Here is a 16089-nt window from a genome sequence, read left to right as displayed (position 1 = left end):
CTAAATAGTGGATGCTTTTAGGAATACATGTACGTGCACAGCTCCACCTTTAGTAATCACCCCAATATTTGCTTTTTCTGGTGAAGAAGAGCCACCATTTTAACAGAGTTAAAAGATCGAGAAATGCAGAGATACTTAAGTGCATCACCCAAAACCACATTAAAACATGTATATATTAATTTAACAGTAGCTATAAGCACAGCTTCCTATTGGCGTTGACAGGGACACATTTATATCTCAGCGGTTCCCACCTTGTTTCCTTGCACCAAGGCCATCGGGCCTGTGCGGAGCGTGTTCTGCTGGCTCTGCTTCACCGTGGTCTTGCAGAATTGAGGGCAAGCTGTAAGATGATTCCATGCTCTGAACAGATGACCTGTCTTCACACTCTTCCGGAAGGGCCTCTCTTGATAACAGTAGCGCCTACAGCATTAGGAAAAAAAAAATAAAATAAAACCAGCAGCTTTATTATCCCAAGTCTCAAGCAGCAACATTTTCGAGCATATATTAARGCTAAGCTATACTTCAGAGTGTAATCTGTTTCCAGGGTGTTTTTGTTGCATGTTAAATTGCACATGAGTTAAATCAGTGCTGGCTTAGGAATTACACTGTGCCTTGGAGTTACCCAAACTTTAATTGCTTTAATCGCTATATTTTCCAGAAATCCTCCATATTCCGTGCCTCAGACATTCACAGTAGACAAAGTAAGTGCTGCAACAGGAACAGACCAAAATATCTCTTTCTCCTCTGCATTTCAGGCACACAGGCATAAGGCAAGATAATCACACTGTTTGCAATAGTTTGGATTTAAAACAATACCAGGGTCAACACACGTGAAGTCAAAGAGCATGATCTGAAGCTTGCCAAAGCTAGCTCCTGTTAGAGTCAATTCAGACTTTAATCTGTATTATTACTGCACATTCATAAAGTTTATCCTCTCCTGTCTATGCATACTGATGCCAGCAGCAGCACTCTTCAGACCTCTATAGTTAAACATATTTTTAAGTAAAAATAAATAAATAAATAAATAAAGCCAATACTTTTTAGGGAGCTGAGCACGGCATAAATATGGTTGAGTTAAAAGCAAGCTTAATATCAAGCAAGCAAGCACTTCTAAGGTTATCATCTACGTGTGTTGAAAATGCCACTTGCTACCTCAAAAAGCTTATTTTTGAGAACAGTAGAAAGCTTTTTCTGGTGTTTATTATTCCATCAGGAAAGTGGGGTTTTTTTTTTCATCTTTCCTGTATCTTTTTAACTTGTATAGTATTATTTTGTAATAAAAATATGTACTTGATTCTTTAAAATTTAACTGAATTTATATGCTCTGTTTATCTAATTATGTGTTCTATTATCTACTGCATTTGTTATCTGGTGAATTACCTTAGTATCTAATTCAGTACTTGTTCAACAAGTAAGTCCCTTTCATAGAGGCAGACTAGCACCTCAGAAATAATCCCAGTTTTTGTGACATTATTTCTATCTACTCAGGAGAGGAGAATGTCTTCAAATAAAAACATTTCAGATGGGAAAATATTATTCTTGCACTTCTCCCAGCAACCTGTCAATCCCATATTTATGCAGCAGCCCAGAATGGCAGCCTTTGAGTCCCAGGGAAATCATTTTCATTGGGTTCCACCCCCATCCCCCCCCCCCCCTTTTTTTTTTTTACCTCCTCTCCAAGTTTATCTTAGGTATGGGATATCATAAAAACAAGAACAAGCTGTTTCATCCAAAAATGTCCATTTAAAGTGTCCTTTTTAATGAAAAATAGGTCTTAAATTACAGGTAGGGTTGGGAAATCTTTCTTATTGAAGAAATTAATTCTCACTTAACAGTTCAGCTCCATGGAAGTTCATTCCCATTTAGCAAGTGAACTCTATGCAAAGTTTCCCATACCAGAACTCAATCATTCACCTGTCTGTAGCATCATTTAACACGTAACTAGACATGAATCTCTGTCAATAAGCAGTGACAGCTTTAATACCATAATCAATCTGGATCGAAGAGCCTCTTGGCAAGAACCTTCTTTGCGGAAAGCATGTCAGGAGAGTCAAGGTTCAATGGTCAGCGTGACAGAAACCAAACCCATCTGCACTGCGGGGTGAAGATGGCCAACAAGCTGCACGAGCCACCCTGGTCCTATACTCGCAGGAGGCAACTCAGTTGAGGGACACTCAAGCCCATAACGCTCACTGCTAGAAGATGCCAATGGAAGTGCGGTATGTGCAGCCAACTCCTATTCCTGTTCCCTATCCTTAAGGATAGGGACCATTTTCTTCCTCGCAATGGATAACCCATAGAAGAGGTCCTTGAGAGAATCAAAGATGACTGTGGGACAGAAGTGAAGGGGACAAGGGAGAGGTAATGAAGCAGCACGAGGCCAAGACAGGACAGGCAGGTAGATGAGACAGGTTGTGCTGGTAGCAGAGGGAAAACAACGATGCACGAGCAAGGCTACCTAGGGAAAGGCAGTGTGACAACACAGAGCAAAAAGCTCTAGATGCCCCTGAAGACCTTCAGTAAGAAATCAGAAATCCTAAGAAATCAGGCCTGGCAGTGACACCAAACACTCCCAAGATCACAGACACTGCTGGGACCAAGCTGGCTGTGCTAGGAGAGCTGCAGGAACTTGATGGGGCTACACAGATCCATAGGGTCAGGGTGAGTGACTCATAAGGCCAAAGCCCAGCAGAGAGGTGGGCTCTGCACCATGTGCTGCACTTGCACAAGTGCACAAGGCTCTGTGATACTGCGGTGCAGCACCGCACCAGGCAGGTTTGGACCCTCAGAGAAACAAGTCATCAACACGGGCCTGCACTCCAAGCTTCAAGACCTTGAATATTTAAGAACCTTAGACACAGGTTGCATATATATTCACCATCATATTATGTAAATCCTTATGTTAAAGCAACCATCTCTGTACATGCACAATATCTCTTTTATACTGCTATCTCTTTTATACTGTCCAGCACATCCYGCTTGAAAATAAGAGGTTTCAAACTACATAATGCATCTCGGGATACATTTAAGTGAATGAATCCTGCTTAACAGATAACAAGTGTCTAATGCATGAGCCACAATTATACATAGCAATAAACAGATTATTACTGAATRTATTGACTCATAAAGCACTTATGCTATTGAGCTTTCATTAACTTGGTGAAAGGTTTCACATACAATTATAACTCTATGCACTGTATTTATCTATAACCAGCACGAAGCTACATCCGAACAAGGAATGTGTGCCTTGATCATGTGTTTTAAGACCTGAATACAAATTATTTGACCACATGCAGGAACAAAAAATTACCTTGGCAATAATCAAAACTATACAGCTCACCAAAATATTGTATTTTCATCACATCACAAACATTATTAGAACTAAAAAAAAAAAAGTGCAATTGCTGTTTTATATTTGAAAAGTTTTTTCCTCAATTTTTAATAAAAGTTTGCTCTACTGGTATGCTTTCTATTCACATACATGTGCATGTGTGCACACAATATATATATGTGAGCATATATATTTAAGCTACAGAGAGTGAAAAGAAACTGCAGCAAAATTTAGCCTGTTTAATCTCTGCAATATTACCTAGAAGAGATTTCACAAGAGGGGCCAGGCCATCTTTTTAATTGTGGATTGCTTCAAAGACTCACTAATTCCCGATGCAGAGGCAGAGAAGAACTTAGGGACAAGTTACTTTTCCCAGGGCTCAGCCCATCCATCACCTAGGGAGCAGCCGGGCGCCCAGACAGAGCGCAGAAACCCCCGGCTCTGCACAGGAGCCCACAACTATGATGCTTATTCCAGAGACAAGTCATTTGAATTCCTGTTCTGCAATGCATACAGTGAGGATAATGGGGATCACACCACCTTTTGCAAAGCGCTTTGTGATGCRCAGACAAGAAGGCTACATAAAACTTGAGCTCTAGCACCACTAGCTAAAAGGAAACCTTTAATTACGGCCTCCGCATTGTTCTGCGCTGAGCGGGCCCGGACTTGCCTTAACAAGAAGCACAGGCCCCGCAGCGCCGAAAACTCGAGCTGAGGAATCAGCTCAACATCCACTGRGCAGGAGCGGGGAGCCCTGGTGGGAGCCTCCGCAAGACACCGGACAGACTCCAGAGGCAACGGCCCGCACTGGGAAGCCGGGAGGGAGGAAAGGAGGCCGCAACTCAGCGCGTGGTCGCGCCAGCCATTGCACAAAGCCGCTTGCTCTGGATTCRTAGCAAGAGAGGTCAGGGCACTAGCTGGTCTATCAAACTGCCAAATGGTTTATTTTTTTCCTTTTAATATATTTTTTCAGAAAGAGTTAGTTTATAACCTTTATAAATTAACCTTTAGAAGAATAAGCATGCCATTTGTAAAATCTGCTACGTCTTTAGTTGATTAAACATGATTCTATTTTTCAGAAGAAAAAATAGATCATTCACTATAAAAAGCTATTAAGTCACAGCAAAAGACAGATGATATAAGTCTTGTGATAAATTTGCACCACAGCAAATGTTTGAACCTATTTAAATATATGAATGGTCTGAAGGGTGGAAAACACATAAGCTCTTTTACAGTCYTCAGGATGGTATTTTCTTTGTGCACTAAATAGTATACATGAATACTTCTATACAGTATACCACATGTATATTTTGTGGCAAAAAAACTATACTCTCCCTATCTACTTTCACTRATCATTCTTCAAGTAATTAGAATGATAACCACTTCCACTGGTCCTCAAGATGAAAGCAGATACTAGTAATAGCCCAGGACCAATTTTAACATTGTATTTTGGTCTCTAGGTATCATTGATTTATATAATTTAATTGTAAGAAAAATATAATATAAACACACACATTCACATTGGATTATGTATCCCTGATCAGAGAGCACACTAAATGAGAAAGATCTTGAGGGATGAAAAAATATTTCTAGTCATGCACTTCTCTATTACTTGTTTCTTCAGTGCCACACTTGGTCCTTAAGTACTTTATTTTTTTCTGCAGAATTAATGCTTCTCTTCCAAAATAAAAATAGCAAGACAAAAAAAAAGCAAAGCATGTGAACAATTTAATTAATAGCCTGAGAAACACTTGTTTTGGTGATTGCTTCGTTTTATTCTGCCTGTAATAAGCCAGAACAGTAATGTTTGCCCGAGTACTCCATATTGTCAGGAGGCATTTATCTGCTGCAGCAAGAGTTAAGTAGGTTCTGTGAATTCCATCAGGCTTTTGATACAATGCCACTGCAAAAAGCATTCTGGAAAGAGGGGGGAAAAAAAAGGAAAGAGAAAAGGCCCTTGGTTGTAAATTGATGAATTCTTTTTGTGCAAACGTAAAAGCAGTTGAGCCTGGGGAAGTTTGACCAATCATTATATCACTTTACGATTCCTTTGTTGATAAAGCCATACCCCAGAGGCAGGGAAACAAGCTGACATTCACCAACTGGATTTGTTGAGCATGCTAAAAAAWTCAACATTTACTGTTGCTAAGATCTAAACATGTGATGTGCTTTCGTAATAAGAAATTACTAAACTGTAGGAATTTTCTTGGCAAAAATTGAGCCTTTAAGTGTGAAGGACTGGCCAGACCATTTAATGACTACCAAGTTTATTTAAATTGTCATTACATCAGAATGGTTCTGAAGAACTATTTTGCCTCTCTTCAAAAGTGAGATTTCTTGAGATATTCAGAAGCTAGAAATGGAGCCAAAGGCTATATTTACACACACAGGTTCAGTATATAAAAAATACAAACTACTGCCAAAAGTAGAAGCTATGAAGGAGTAATATGGCTTTCGTATTTTCTTCGCACTTGTTTCTCTACATAGGAACAAGCAAAACTGGTTTCTTACACTAAGATCTTCAAAAAGTCTAGATAAACTTTAAATAATCATAATAATTAAAAAGAGCCCAGAAACAGGTACCAGAAATCCCTTTTTCCAGAGAGCCTCGCACAGCAGCTAACACCTCACTCAGGACATTCGTTCCCCCYACCTGCACTCAAACACTTCCTAGTCCCCCATCTGGGTGCAGAAGGCCCCTGCAATGAATCACCATCTTTCTGGCAGATAAAGCCAAAAACCGTTCTTCTAATTTAATTTTTTGTTTAAATCTCAACAGTGCAGACATCAGCATAACACCCCCATCTACTCTGGTAAAGCGTGCAAATGAGACTGAATTTACTATCTTGACTTAAGGGGAAAGACATCATTTTCAAATACAACTGAAGACTAATCGAGGCCGTATTTCAAAAGTTAAGTCTTGATGTCGGACCAAACAAAATCCCACATTTCACCACTTGACCTCTCTCATACAGCACACGATGTGCATAGGTGCCTCCACGGAGCCTTCAGAGACTGAAGCAAACGCATTGCAGCTACTCACCTGCTATGTTTGCTTGACCCTGAACACTGTAATGCTGCTGCTCTAGAACCTTGCTGCAGGCAATATATTCCCAAACAGACTTCGAGGAGTTCTTGCAACTTTATAAAGCTGTAAGTGGTTTTAAAGGCTCATTTAGCTCAGACTACCAGCTCTTTCTGTGAAAGGTTGTTATAGCTGGAAGTCTCTTGGGACCTACCTGAGCACCATTTTTACACTGGTTTACATTTAGTAAGCATCCAACTTTCTCTTAGACAACTTTTATATCTGCATTTTTGYCATCACTGAAAATGTGGAAAAGGGAAAGAGGAAATGAGAACACAGAGCCAATGATCAAAGGAATCGGTACAAGGGATACGACAGGAACTGCAGACTGTTAAGCCTAGCAGTTCCTTGCACTAAGAAGGTCTTTTTTTTTTTTTTATTTTTTATTTTTTTTTTTATTTTCTGCCCTCTCAGAGCAGTGTCAGCAGCACAGGCTCGCATAAGAAAAGCTGACATAACCAGCAAAACATGGCTAAATAAGTGCTAACCTGAGCACCTTGTATTTTTTTTTCYGAAATCAGCAAGGTATCAAACATCTTTGCCACTTCGTCTGGGAGCAAAACACGGTGCTTYTTCAGGAACAAGGCATGTTTGCTCAAGCAAGCCCACAACACGGCAAGGTCCAATTGCTGCTCTGACCTGAAAAACAGAAATAAGAAATAAGCACTATGGAGATAACCCCTGGAATCAAGACTTACCAGATCCTGTATTATTCATACTCAGGCCACGCTATTCACTTGCCCAGAGCTGGATGAAGTAGTTCAATGTTTTACAGGAAAAACATCTAACTTTTTCATTTGTTCATAGTGTTCCATTTTGCACTTTTGAAGTTAAGAGTAACACCACAAGAAAACATTTTTCATTCCAACAATTTTTCAAAGCTGAGTGGCAGAAGGGGCAATGATACCACAGGTGATCAAGTATCTTTGGGTTTGCTGGGTTAATCATGAGATTTAGTGCCAGAAAGTATCAAACTGTTTCTTCTCCTGCAGCTCCTAGTCTTTATGTTAGTAAAATCYCACTTATTCTATGAAGCACTCAACTAGGGACCTATTTTCACACTCATTTTCTCAACATTAGTTCATTAGCTGTATTTGTCAAAGATGTTTGTTTTTCTGATTGCTCCAGTGAAGCTTCAAAAACTGCAGAAGACTGAGTTTCAATCAGCTCTGCAAGTGTTTCTTTCTCTGCAAGTTATAGACAAAACATGGAGAAARATAGAAATTGTTTTATTACTTCATTAAAAAGTCTTAACTGGTTTTCGTTTGTAGCATACACATAGGAAAAAGTATTGTGAATAACTGGTTTGATTTTGAAGCATATATGCATCATATGCTTCACAGGAAAAAAGTCATCTCAACTACAATGTTCATGCTCTCATGAACTAACATGTTCACGTTTAACACTCCTATTGAAAATAAATATTACTAGGTAAGAGGTCTATTTTTCCACCCCTGTCAAAGGAAATAGGATGAGTAATGTTACAAGCTCAGGGTGATGAACTGGAAACCGAGGCTAGTTCAGCCTGGTGTAATAAAAGTCTGTTACCAATTAGGCAACTCAAAAGGTGTTTTTCCACACCCTTGTAAAATCGTCTTATCTGCCTCTCTGAACATGAAGAGATGCATTCTTCTGTTAAACACTTAGCATATAACCAACATGCAAGTGTGTAACACTCACACAAAGTAGRAGTTTAACACAAACTTCTACTGATAATGGTGTACTTAGATAGCAAAAAGTAGTGACTGAAGATTACAGGATGAATCTCAGAAGATTTAACAATTAACTTCTAAAAATAAATTGATGCACTAACTTCAAGAGAAGGGCTTACTTGCTACAATTTAAACAACCAATCACTAAGTGCTTCACCTTCTTATTTAGAACCACAAAGCTAGTACTGTGACACCTGAAGAACATTATTCAGAAATCTTTGTTTCCAATATCAATCAGATGTCTGACCTAGGCTATGCTTTCTCAATCTGACAGCATCTCAGACAGATTTGGACACTAAACAAGAGTTCATCATCCCAATAGATAAGTTAGGTTTACAATACCTGATTTGCTTTTCTCCTCTAGGTCTACCTCGARCATCAAGTGCTGTCTCAGGTAAGAGGCACCCATTCAGCGTGCTCCGTAATAGATGCTGAAGCTGGTGAAGGACAACTGCTTCACAGGCTTCAAGGTCCTCTTCTTTCAAATTGCCAGCCTGATTACAAAAGCTACAAAATAAAGCAGGTGCTGCGCGAAATGTTTATTTAAAGCCCAAAGACATAGCTAGGATAGGTTTGGATACAGAATGTGTAACAATTCTTTGGCTAATAGAATTAAGTGGAACAACGTAAACAGAGAAACACATAGCTAAGTCTCCTGAAACGACACAATGGAGAGCAGGGATGTTAAAGATAATGCTTAGAAATTAATAAATTTAATTTTAAGCTTTTGTGTTTTGACTACAAGTCATTTTACTCCTGTAAAGGGATTTCTCTTGGTGAAAGCAACCTAACACGGGCAGGTTAATCAGCTGAAGAGTTTGGATCTATCTCAAGGAAAGAGCAAGGGCCTCCCTCCACCCATTACAAGGAGTCACTAATTACTATCAACCAGAAACGGCTCTGCAAGCTCTGACTGCCATAAGTGTTGCACTGAAAATATCTATCACTTGTTTCTAGAGAAAATATTCATATGTATTTTATTGAAAATGAGATTTGATGGCCATATGCCACAAAGAAAAAGACCACCTTTACAGAGAGAACCCTGAAAATGTTTAACACGACATCAGAGTGATCTGATTAGCATCCAGGAGCTTGTTCACATGCATACTGTTAAATTCTGGGGTAAAGACAAGAGGCACCTGCACGCATCCATTAAGGGAGCTGTTGTGATAAAACTATTTCTTGTCCAAGCAGCCCTGAACACACTACAGTCAAAGCAATTATGTTGCAGGACACCTAATCTAATGGTAGGCTGTACAGGTCAAGCCTACTGGAAGCCCTTTTTCCATCATCTCCTAGAAATATTCTAACAATTTTTGCTCGTGACTCAGCGAAGAAATTATTTTTCTGTTTATTGCTCTTTACCTCAGTACAAGCATTATTAGCCACTTTACGGAGACAAACCTGCACTTGGAAATAAGTATTTGCTTCACTTAAGAGATCTGTAGAGCAAGGTTGCAAGAAGTGATAAATTTAAGGAGTATTTGTTGAAATAATTTGAGTATGCAGTTCTAAGTGCTATATTTCAGCTCCCTGATGACATTAAAACAGGGGAAGGGGAGGGAGGCTTYTTAGTAACAGTAAATGTTTATTTGCAGGAGCTCACATGCTCTCTGCACCAGTCATTTGTCACCAGAAGAGTGAAGACTAGCTCACATCTCCAAARGCTACTGTACAGCTGCTAGGTAACAACCTCCAAGTCATTATTCACCTGAATTAAATTAAAACCTTGTAAGTCATCAACAATGAAGTTACTACAAACATTACAGCTAGATGTWCTACAGCAAGCAAACAAAAATAAATGAGATGGGATTAAGGGATAGGAAACACTATAATCTTCTCTTATTTCTGCTAACTCAGAACAGCAGCGACAGCTCAAGTGAAAAGGACATTAACCTTATTAGCTGGTTCATCTCTGCAGCACTTGTGCTTCCTCTCTGGTACAGCGCCAGGCACCTGGGACTTCCCATCTCCACCAAATCTTCTACCAGCTGCAGTAAACGAGAGAATCCTTCAAGTGTCAAACTATCCCTGTAGATAGGCCAGAAAGAGCAAGTGAAGCTTAAGTTAGCATAGGTGTTTTAAACACATTCCCAACGCAAGCTGCAAAAATGAATCCCCTCATTTTGGCTGTTAGGCTCCCCCAGAAGAGCTCAAAACACAAGCAGGAAATTGTGGAATGAAAACTTGGGACAACAGAAGCAAAGAAGAGTGAGATACAGAGAACCCCTAAGTAACTTTAAATACAACCACTTCATATACCACATACACAACTAAGATCATGCTGTTAGAGCTCTGTAGAAATAAAATCGAGACCAACAACTCCCTTCACTCTTCAAATTCACTTTATGCATATTGTGGATTAGTTTTCGAAGGAAATTGTATGTGCTAGGGAGACCACCTTTCAAGAAAGTTGCTGTCCTTGCTTACTCTCAGGTCCGCCCGTGCTGCTGCCAATGCCAAATGCAACACTGCTTGACTTCATTTGGATAACTTGGTCACACACAACAAGAAGTAATAGGCAAAAACCACAACTCTGAATTTAAGCTCCAATAACACAGTATCAACAAGTCGTCTTCACCAGTGACCAGAGAGGTTCGAAAAGGCTACGGGCATGACARGCAAAAGAAAGATACCTGAACACAAAAACCATTAGCAGGCCTAATGAAATTTYCCTATTAAAAACAGTGTTCTCTGTAATCTCCCAGGGAAATTTTCTTTCAGAGAACACTCACGCATGAAGAAAATGAGGAAAAATTAGCAAAGGAAACTGCACAGAAAAGTTACTGTAAAGTGGATAACAACTAAATAGTCTTTTCCACCATTTAATATAGTGTTTCCGCTTCTGGTGTGGAAAGAAGAATCTGAAAGAGAAGAAACTCACCATGGGCTGATTTCTTCTTGGCTGAAGAAACCACCCCATGACTAATACAGATGTCAAGAAATCTGGGAAAACATATTAGAAAATGAATTTTCAGAGGTCAGTTCTTTCTGTCAAGAGATAATTGAGACATTTAACCTTGTAACAGGGCAGGGAGAGGGCAGGCCACCTAGGCCCACAGTCCTAAGCGAAGCCCAGGCAGGCAGGACCCCCAGCTTGCAGCTCCTTGGCCACGTTCCCCTCGACAGCACCGCAAGCAGGAGGAAGAGCAGAGGACTCCACGTGCAAACCAACCATCCAGGTATCGTGCTCAGCTTAGGGATTGATCCCAGCACACACYGAATCTCACAGGCACTGAGACCTTCCAGGGGTCTCCGGTACCTGTGCAGAGCTAAGCATCTCCCCAAACCCCACTGCAACATGTGCTTCTTTTTGCTTTCAYGAACATGTTCTTGATGCTCTGAGCTCATCCTCATGCAGGGGACCTTGCCCCATGGCTCTGTAGGTGTCTCGGTTGAGCAGAGACTTGCTCTGTTTAARACAACAGAGAATAACCGTGAGTTCAAAGTGGCAAAACTGTTAAATAARGAGTTTGCAAACATAAATCCGCAAACATCTACCTGGTCCCTCTGCTATTTAATAAGCTGTAGGACACAGCTATGTCAAACTTCGACTTCACTAATGACATACAAAATCCTGATTTAAAAACAAACAAGCATTCTTTCAAGCTGTTTCAAAACCTAATGGAACATTTGGAAACATTTCCTGGGTTTTCTTGAAACTCCATTAAGTGTTATTTTTCTCAGGCTCCTAAGCAAGTAAACCAGTTCTTCCTCGCATTTCCTGCGGGAATCTCACATTTCCAGAGCACGCCCTCCAGGAGCCTCTGTGCTTTAGTAAAAAGGTAGAGATCCTGCATGTTCAATCAAACCACCCTCCCTGTAAAGTGCTAATACCAAGCTTAACCTTCTCCTGCCTCTCTCTCACAAAGTCAACTCTATCTGATCAAAAGATCCCTTCCTCTTTCATTCTTGACTTCTGTGATGGCAGCYTCTCTTTTGTTCTTCAGCCTCTCTGCCACAACTAGTCATAACCCCAGCCTTAAAAAAGAAATCTTTTCTCCTTGCCACTCAGCATTTCCTTTAAGCAGCACCTCCAGTGCTGTAATTGCCCATAAAATCCTTGTGCTGGACAAATGACTTTGGCTGTTCAAATTCACCTAGTTCCCCCGTTCTAAGGGAATATTGCAGATAAGTCTACAATCTTATTGTGAACTTTAAGAGTTATAAAAATGATTATTCAGAAAAAACAGCCACAAGACAAGCTGTTTATAAAAAACAAACTACACGACGGCCATTCAGAAGCTGTCAAAGAGTTCCAGGTGCTGGGACATGAGATTCACATGAACAGGCTTGGCCAGAAGTGCCAGGTAAGTGCAGGATCGACCTACCCAGCAGCCAGATCAACATCCCCATGGGAGCCCTGCACCCTCCTTGCCTATAAACTGAACAGCCCAAGCAAGACGTCCAAATCCCACAGCTCAAACATTCTCTTCCACTGATGGAATATCACACAACTATGGGTACTACATACAGTAATCCTTGGCCATAGTGTTGAAACTGTCCAAAAACCAGCTCGAACCTGAAATAATGCATTTAGATTGTTCCTGCACCCAGTAGTTTCATTCAGATCCTGGAGGTAAARGAATTAATCTAGTGACCACCTACAGGTAGTGAGACATAACTGGGACCTAAGACGGATTTTGATGAAGCTGCACCTCTATAATGATGCAAATTAGGACTTAAACTTTGAAACAATAAAGCACAGCTAATCCTTTTACAGTGGTGTAAATAGCTATTCAGATCTTGATTTGAGCTTGCCCGCTTTGTTGAGGTCTTTCCATGGAAGAGCTCCATGGAGCAACGCCACAGCCGGGCTAGGTGCTCCCAACACRTCCTGCAGACGAGAAGGGGCTTTTGTTGTGGGAGCTGACATATTTATACAGTTGGTCTTTAAATATGGGCTCCGCTCCCTCAGGAGGCTGATCACGCTGAGATTTACATCAGCTTTGCAATTACACTAAGATATATTGAGCACTTGGCCTTTCTGGGAGGCTGCTTGACAACAGCCAACAGTTCGGCTTGGGCTGCTGCACATTTAGTTGGGGTCCTTGGACATTCCCCACACAAAACAATACCAGAGAGATCACATATGCAGTTAAACAGTGCTTTTCCCTTCAGCAAAGTCTCACAAAAACCTGTGTTTTCACGGCTAACCCCTTCCCCATTGTCCCTCTCCCTCTGGGTGGTCCTTCCAGGGTGCCACTTGAGGGGGATACAATAATAAAAAAAAAAGAAGGGGAAGGAAGGGACACCAACATAAAGCAAAACAAAGTGTATGACAATCTGCAGCAGGCTACGGATCAGAGGTCAGCAAACAAGAGGTCCTTCTCTTTTACAGGTTGCTTCCTGGAAACAGCCTGATTAAGCTGACAGCTTGAATTATGTGTTACATTTTGTAATGCACAATCCATCTGGGCTAAGTCCTCTCCAATGCAGCTGAAGCAGCACATGCATAAGCTCTGCCTTTTTCCACCCCCTTCAACACAGGCCTTAAAATAGTCATCATCTTTCTGGGTACTAATTCTCAGCGACCCGTTTCCCCCTCTTCTCTGCTTTTTAAGCCCTTAAAGAAAGGCTGGATACTCTAAAGAATGGTAAAAGGATACAGAGCCTTTCACCCCGAGTTCACCAGTTCAAATCCGCAGCAAGTAACCAAAGACCAAAAGTTATCGGGAGTTTCACCTGAGGCAAAGTGAAGTTGGGTGCCCTTATAGCACTACTCCCTCCCCAAAGAGCACAATCCCCCCCCAAGACTACACTTAAATCAATACACTTGCTGAGTCCTTTCTGCAGAGCTTGAGAGCCGAGTAGATGGAGAAAAGCCACCAGAAATCACCTCTAGTTGGTGCTTTCACACAGGATGAGTCTATGGTACAAGGTTTAGCACCATAGACTAAGTAGTGCTCAGAGATGGGTTCATCTGTTGACAAGACTAAACATCACTAACTTCTGTAAGGGGAACAAAAGGTTAAGTCACCATCACACAGCTCTGACTTGTCAGGCAAAGGCAAGTGCTACATGTCCCCCAACATGGAATGATTAACAGGTGTTATGCTAAAGGAAAACTCTGTAAAAGCTATTTAGATGCAAATGAGATGATGCTGCCATTAAGCAGTCTGGTATATGCAACTACAAACATGAAACTGTAAAGTTTCAGAAGTGCCTGATGGAAGTAAGAGAAGAAAAGAGATAGAAAACAAATGTGCTGCTTAGGGAGAACAGGCAGAATAAAGACAGCAACTTCAGAATTGTTGTAGGCTCCTCTATGACTTGAGCCAAACTTTTTCATTCTCTCCCAGCTATTCTAAATGAAATACTCAAACTTTAACCCTCCTGCAGCTACACTCAGAATATGCTATTCAGAAAGTTACAGGTAATATGAACTAAATATACTAAAATAAAATTTGCTTATACCTAAAGAATAAGTTTATTACAGCTTAACAACAAACATATTTAACTTGTCCATCTCTGAACCAGAAGAGTTATCTGAAGTCATTCAATCACTCCCACGCATGTAAATAAATACTTCTCCATTGACTTGGGCTATATATTCCTGCCCCTTCCCTGCAGGGCTGGTTGCACCCATTCATTCTCCCACTAGCCAAGGGAGCAAGTTGCAATTCCAGCTGCATGCATAAGGACACCTGGCAGGAGCTCCACAAAGGACACAACCAAGGACCCTTCTGCAGCTTTTCTGCCTGGGGGGGAGCACGTGTTTGCCCTTCTTCACCCCCCCTCAAACAACAGGAATGTTACCTTTACTAGACCTTTACTGAAATCCATGAATGAATTTAAGATGAAAAGGGGAGGACCAGAGGAACGATGAACTGTATTATTCCAGGCATCTTAGCTGAGGCAGAAAACAGGCCCATACTAAGTGATTTTTCTAAAACCTAAGAAATTTACCCACCTGAGTGTGAGTTTCTGCCCTACCTTTCAGCCTTCAGGCTGTACAGCAGCAAATGAGTAGGAGCTGTAAGGTAAGACAGAGTGACCTACCCTTCCTGTGCCGAGCCAGATGAAGGCTCATCCTCTGCAGGATGCAAATTTGGTGACTGCACAGAAAACTCCTCTGCGGGGCGGGTGCCTCCCTCTTGGTCCAAGCTGACTGCTTCTAATGTCCCCTCGCTGCAGGTGGCTCCGAGACACCGCTGCAGTTCAGTGGCATTTATCATGTCGTCCTCTTCGGTCACCGAGACTGTGAGGTTGCTGCTGCTGCTATCGGAACTCACTGCGTTTGAGGTTTTTGCGTGACATTCCGGTTCTATAAAAGCCACAAGTATTTTCAAAACATTAAGAGGGTCCTGGTAAGGAATGCAGTGCGCTGCACAGAACTAAACATGAATCGATTCTGCACATTCACCTATTTGTAACGTAATGAACAACCAGGTATCTACTCCCTGGCCACTTCCCCTTGTCCTTCTGCACTTTCCTCACAAGGGGGAGTTCAATGAACCTCCAGGCCTGATATTTCCCTCTTGCCTCTCTGGGCTGCTTCCCAAGGGGACGGCATCCTCCCCGTACCACTCAAAAATAAGCAGCAGCGGGAGGCCCAGCTGCTTTATTAAACTGTCTCCAAGCACACAAGGAAACAGAACGACTTGGACAAGTGTGTTGGGAGGGAAAGACCCTGAATGTGCTGCCATAACCTCTCTTCAAGCCTCGCAGAAGTGCTGCSTGCCGCAGCTCTTCAAACTCTGTATATAGATGGTCTTCTCTAAAGAAAGAGGATAAGGCTGAATTATACCTCTAAACTCCTAAATACCACTTTCTAACCTGTTTTCAKAAAAGAAAAAAATCTGTAATGGATTGTCACAGAAATTCCCCAGTTTTCCCCCAAATTCATCACAGCTTCACATTAGCCTGCGTTCACATGGGAGCTACCGCTACAGCACCCACCGTTCACATCTCCAGCCCTAGTCTTTCAGTCGGAGCGGATTACTCTAGATCTATGGCAA

The 16089-nt window shown here is 41.3% G+C and overlaps 1 protein-coding gene across 1 annotated transcript in view; it reads right to left on the bottom strand.

Annotated features, from left to right (window-relative positions):
- Positions 1 to 16089, bottom strand: part of KIZ (kizuna centrosomal protein) — a 51721-nt gene that overhangs the window by 18149 nt on the left and 17483 nt on the right. Inside the window, exons 6-10 of the mRNA XM_026039240.1 lie at positions 15131 to 15395; positions 10025 to 10159; positions 8471 to 8635; positions 6905 to 7055; positions 252 to 420 (exon numbers count right to left, since the gene is read on the bottom strand). Of these exons, the coding sequence (XP_025895025.1) occupies positions 252 to 420; positions 6905 to 7055; positions 8471 to 8635; positions 10025 to 10159; positions 15131 to 15395 (885 nt within the window). The remainder of the gene's footprint in view (positions 1 to 251; positions 421 to 6904; positions 7056 to 8470; positions 8636 to 10024; positions 10160 to 15130; positions 15396 to 16089) is intronic.

The sequence above is a fragment of the Nothoprocta perdicaria genome, unplaced genomic scaffold (genome assembly GCF_003342845.1).
Source record: "Nothoprocta perdicaria isolate Ctin4 unplaced genomic scaffold, notPer1 scaffold_224, whole genome shotgun sequence".
In the NCBI taxonomy this organism is placed as follows: Eukaryota; Metazoa; Chordata; class Aves; order Tinamiformes; family Tinamidae; genus Nothoprocta; species Nothoprocta perdicaria.
Note: the sequence above shows the minus strand (reverse complement) of the source record. Positions and strands in the feature narration are given on the sequence as shown.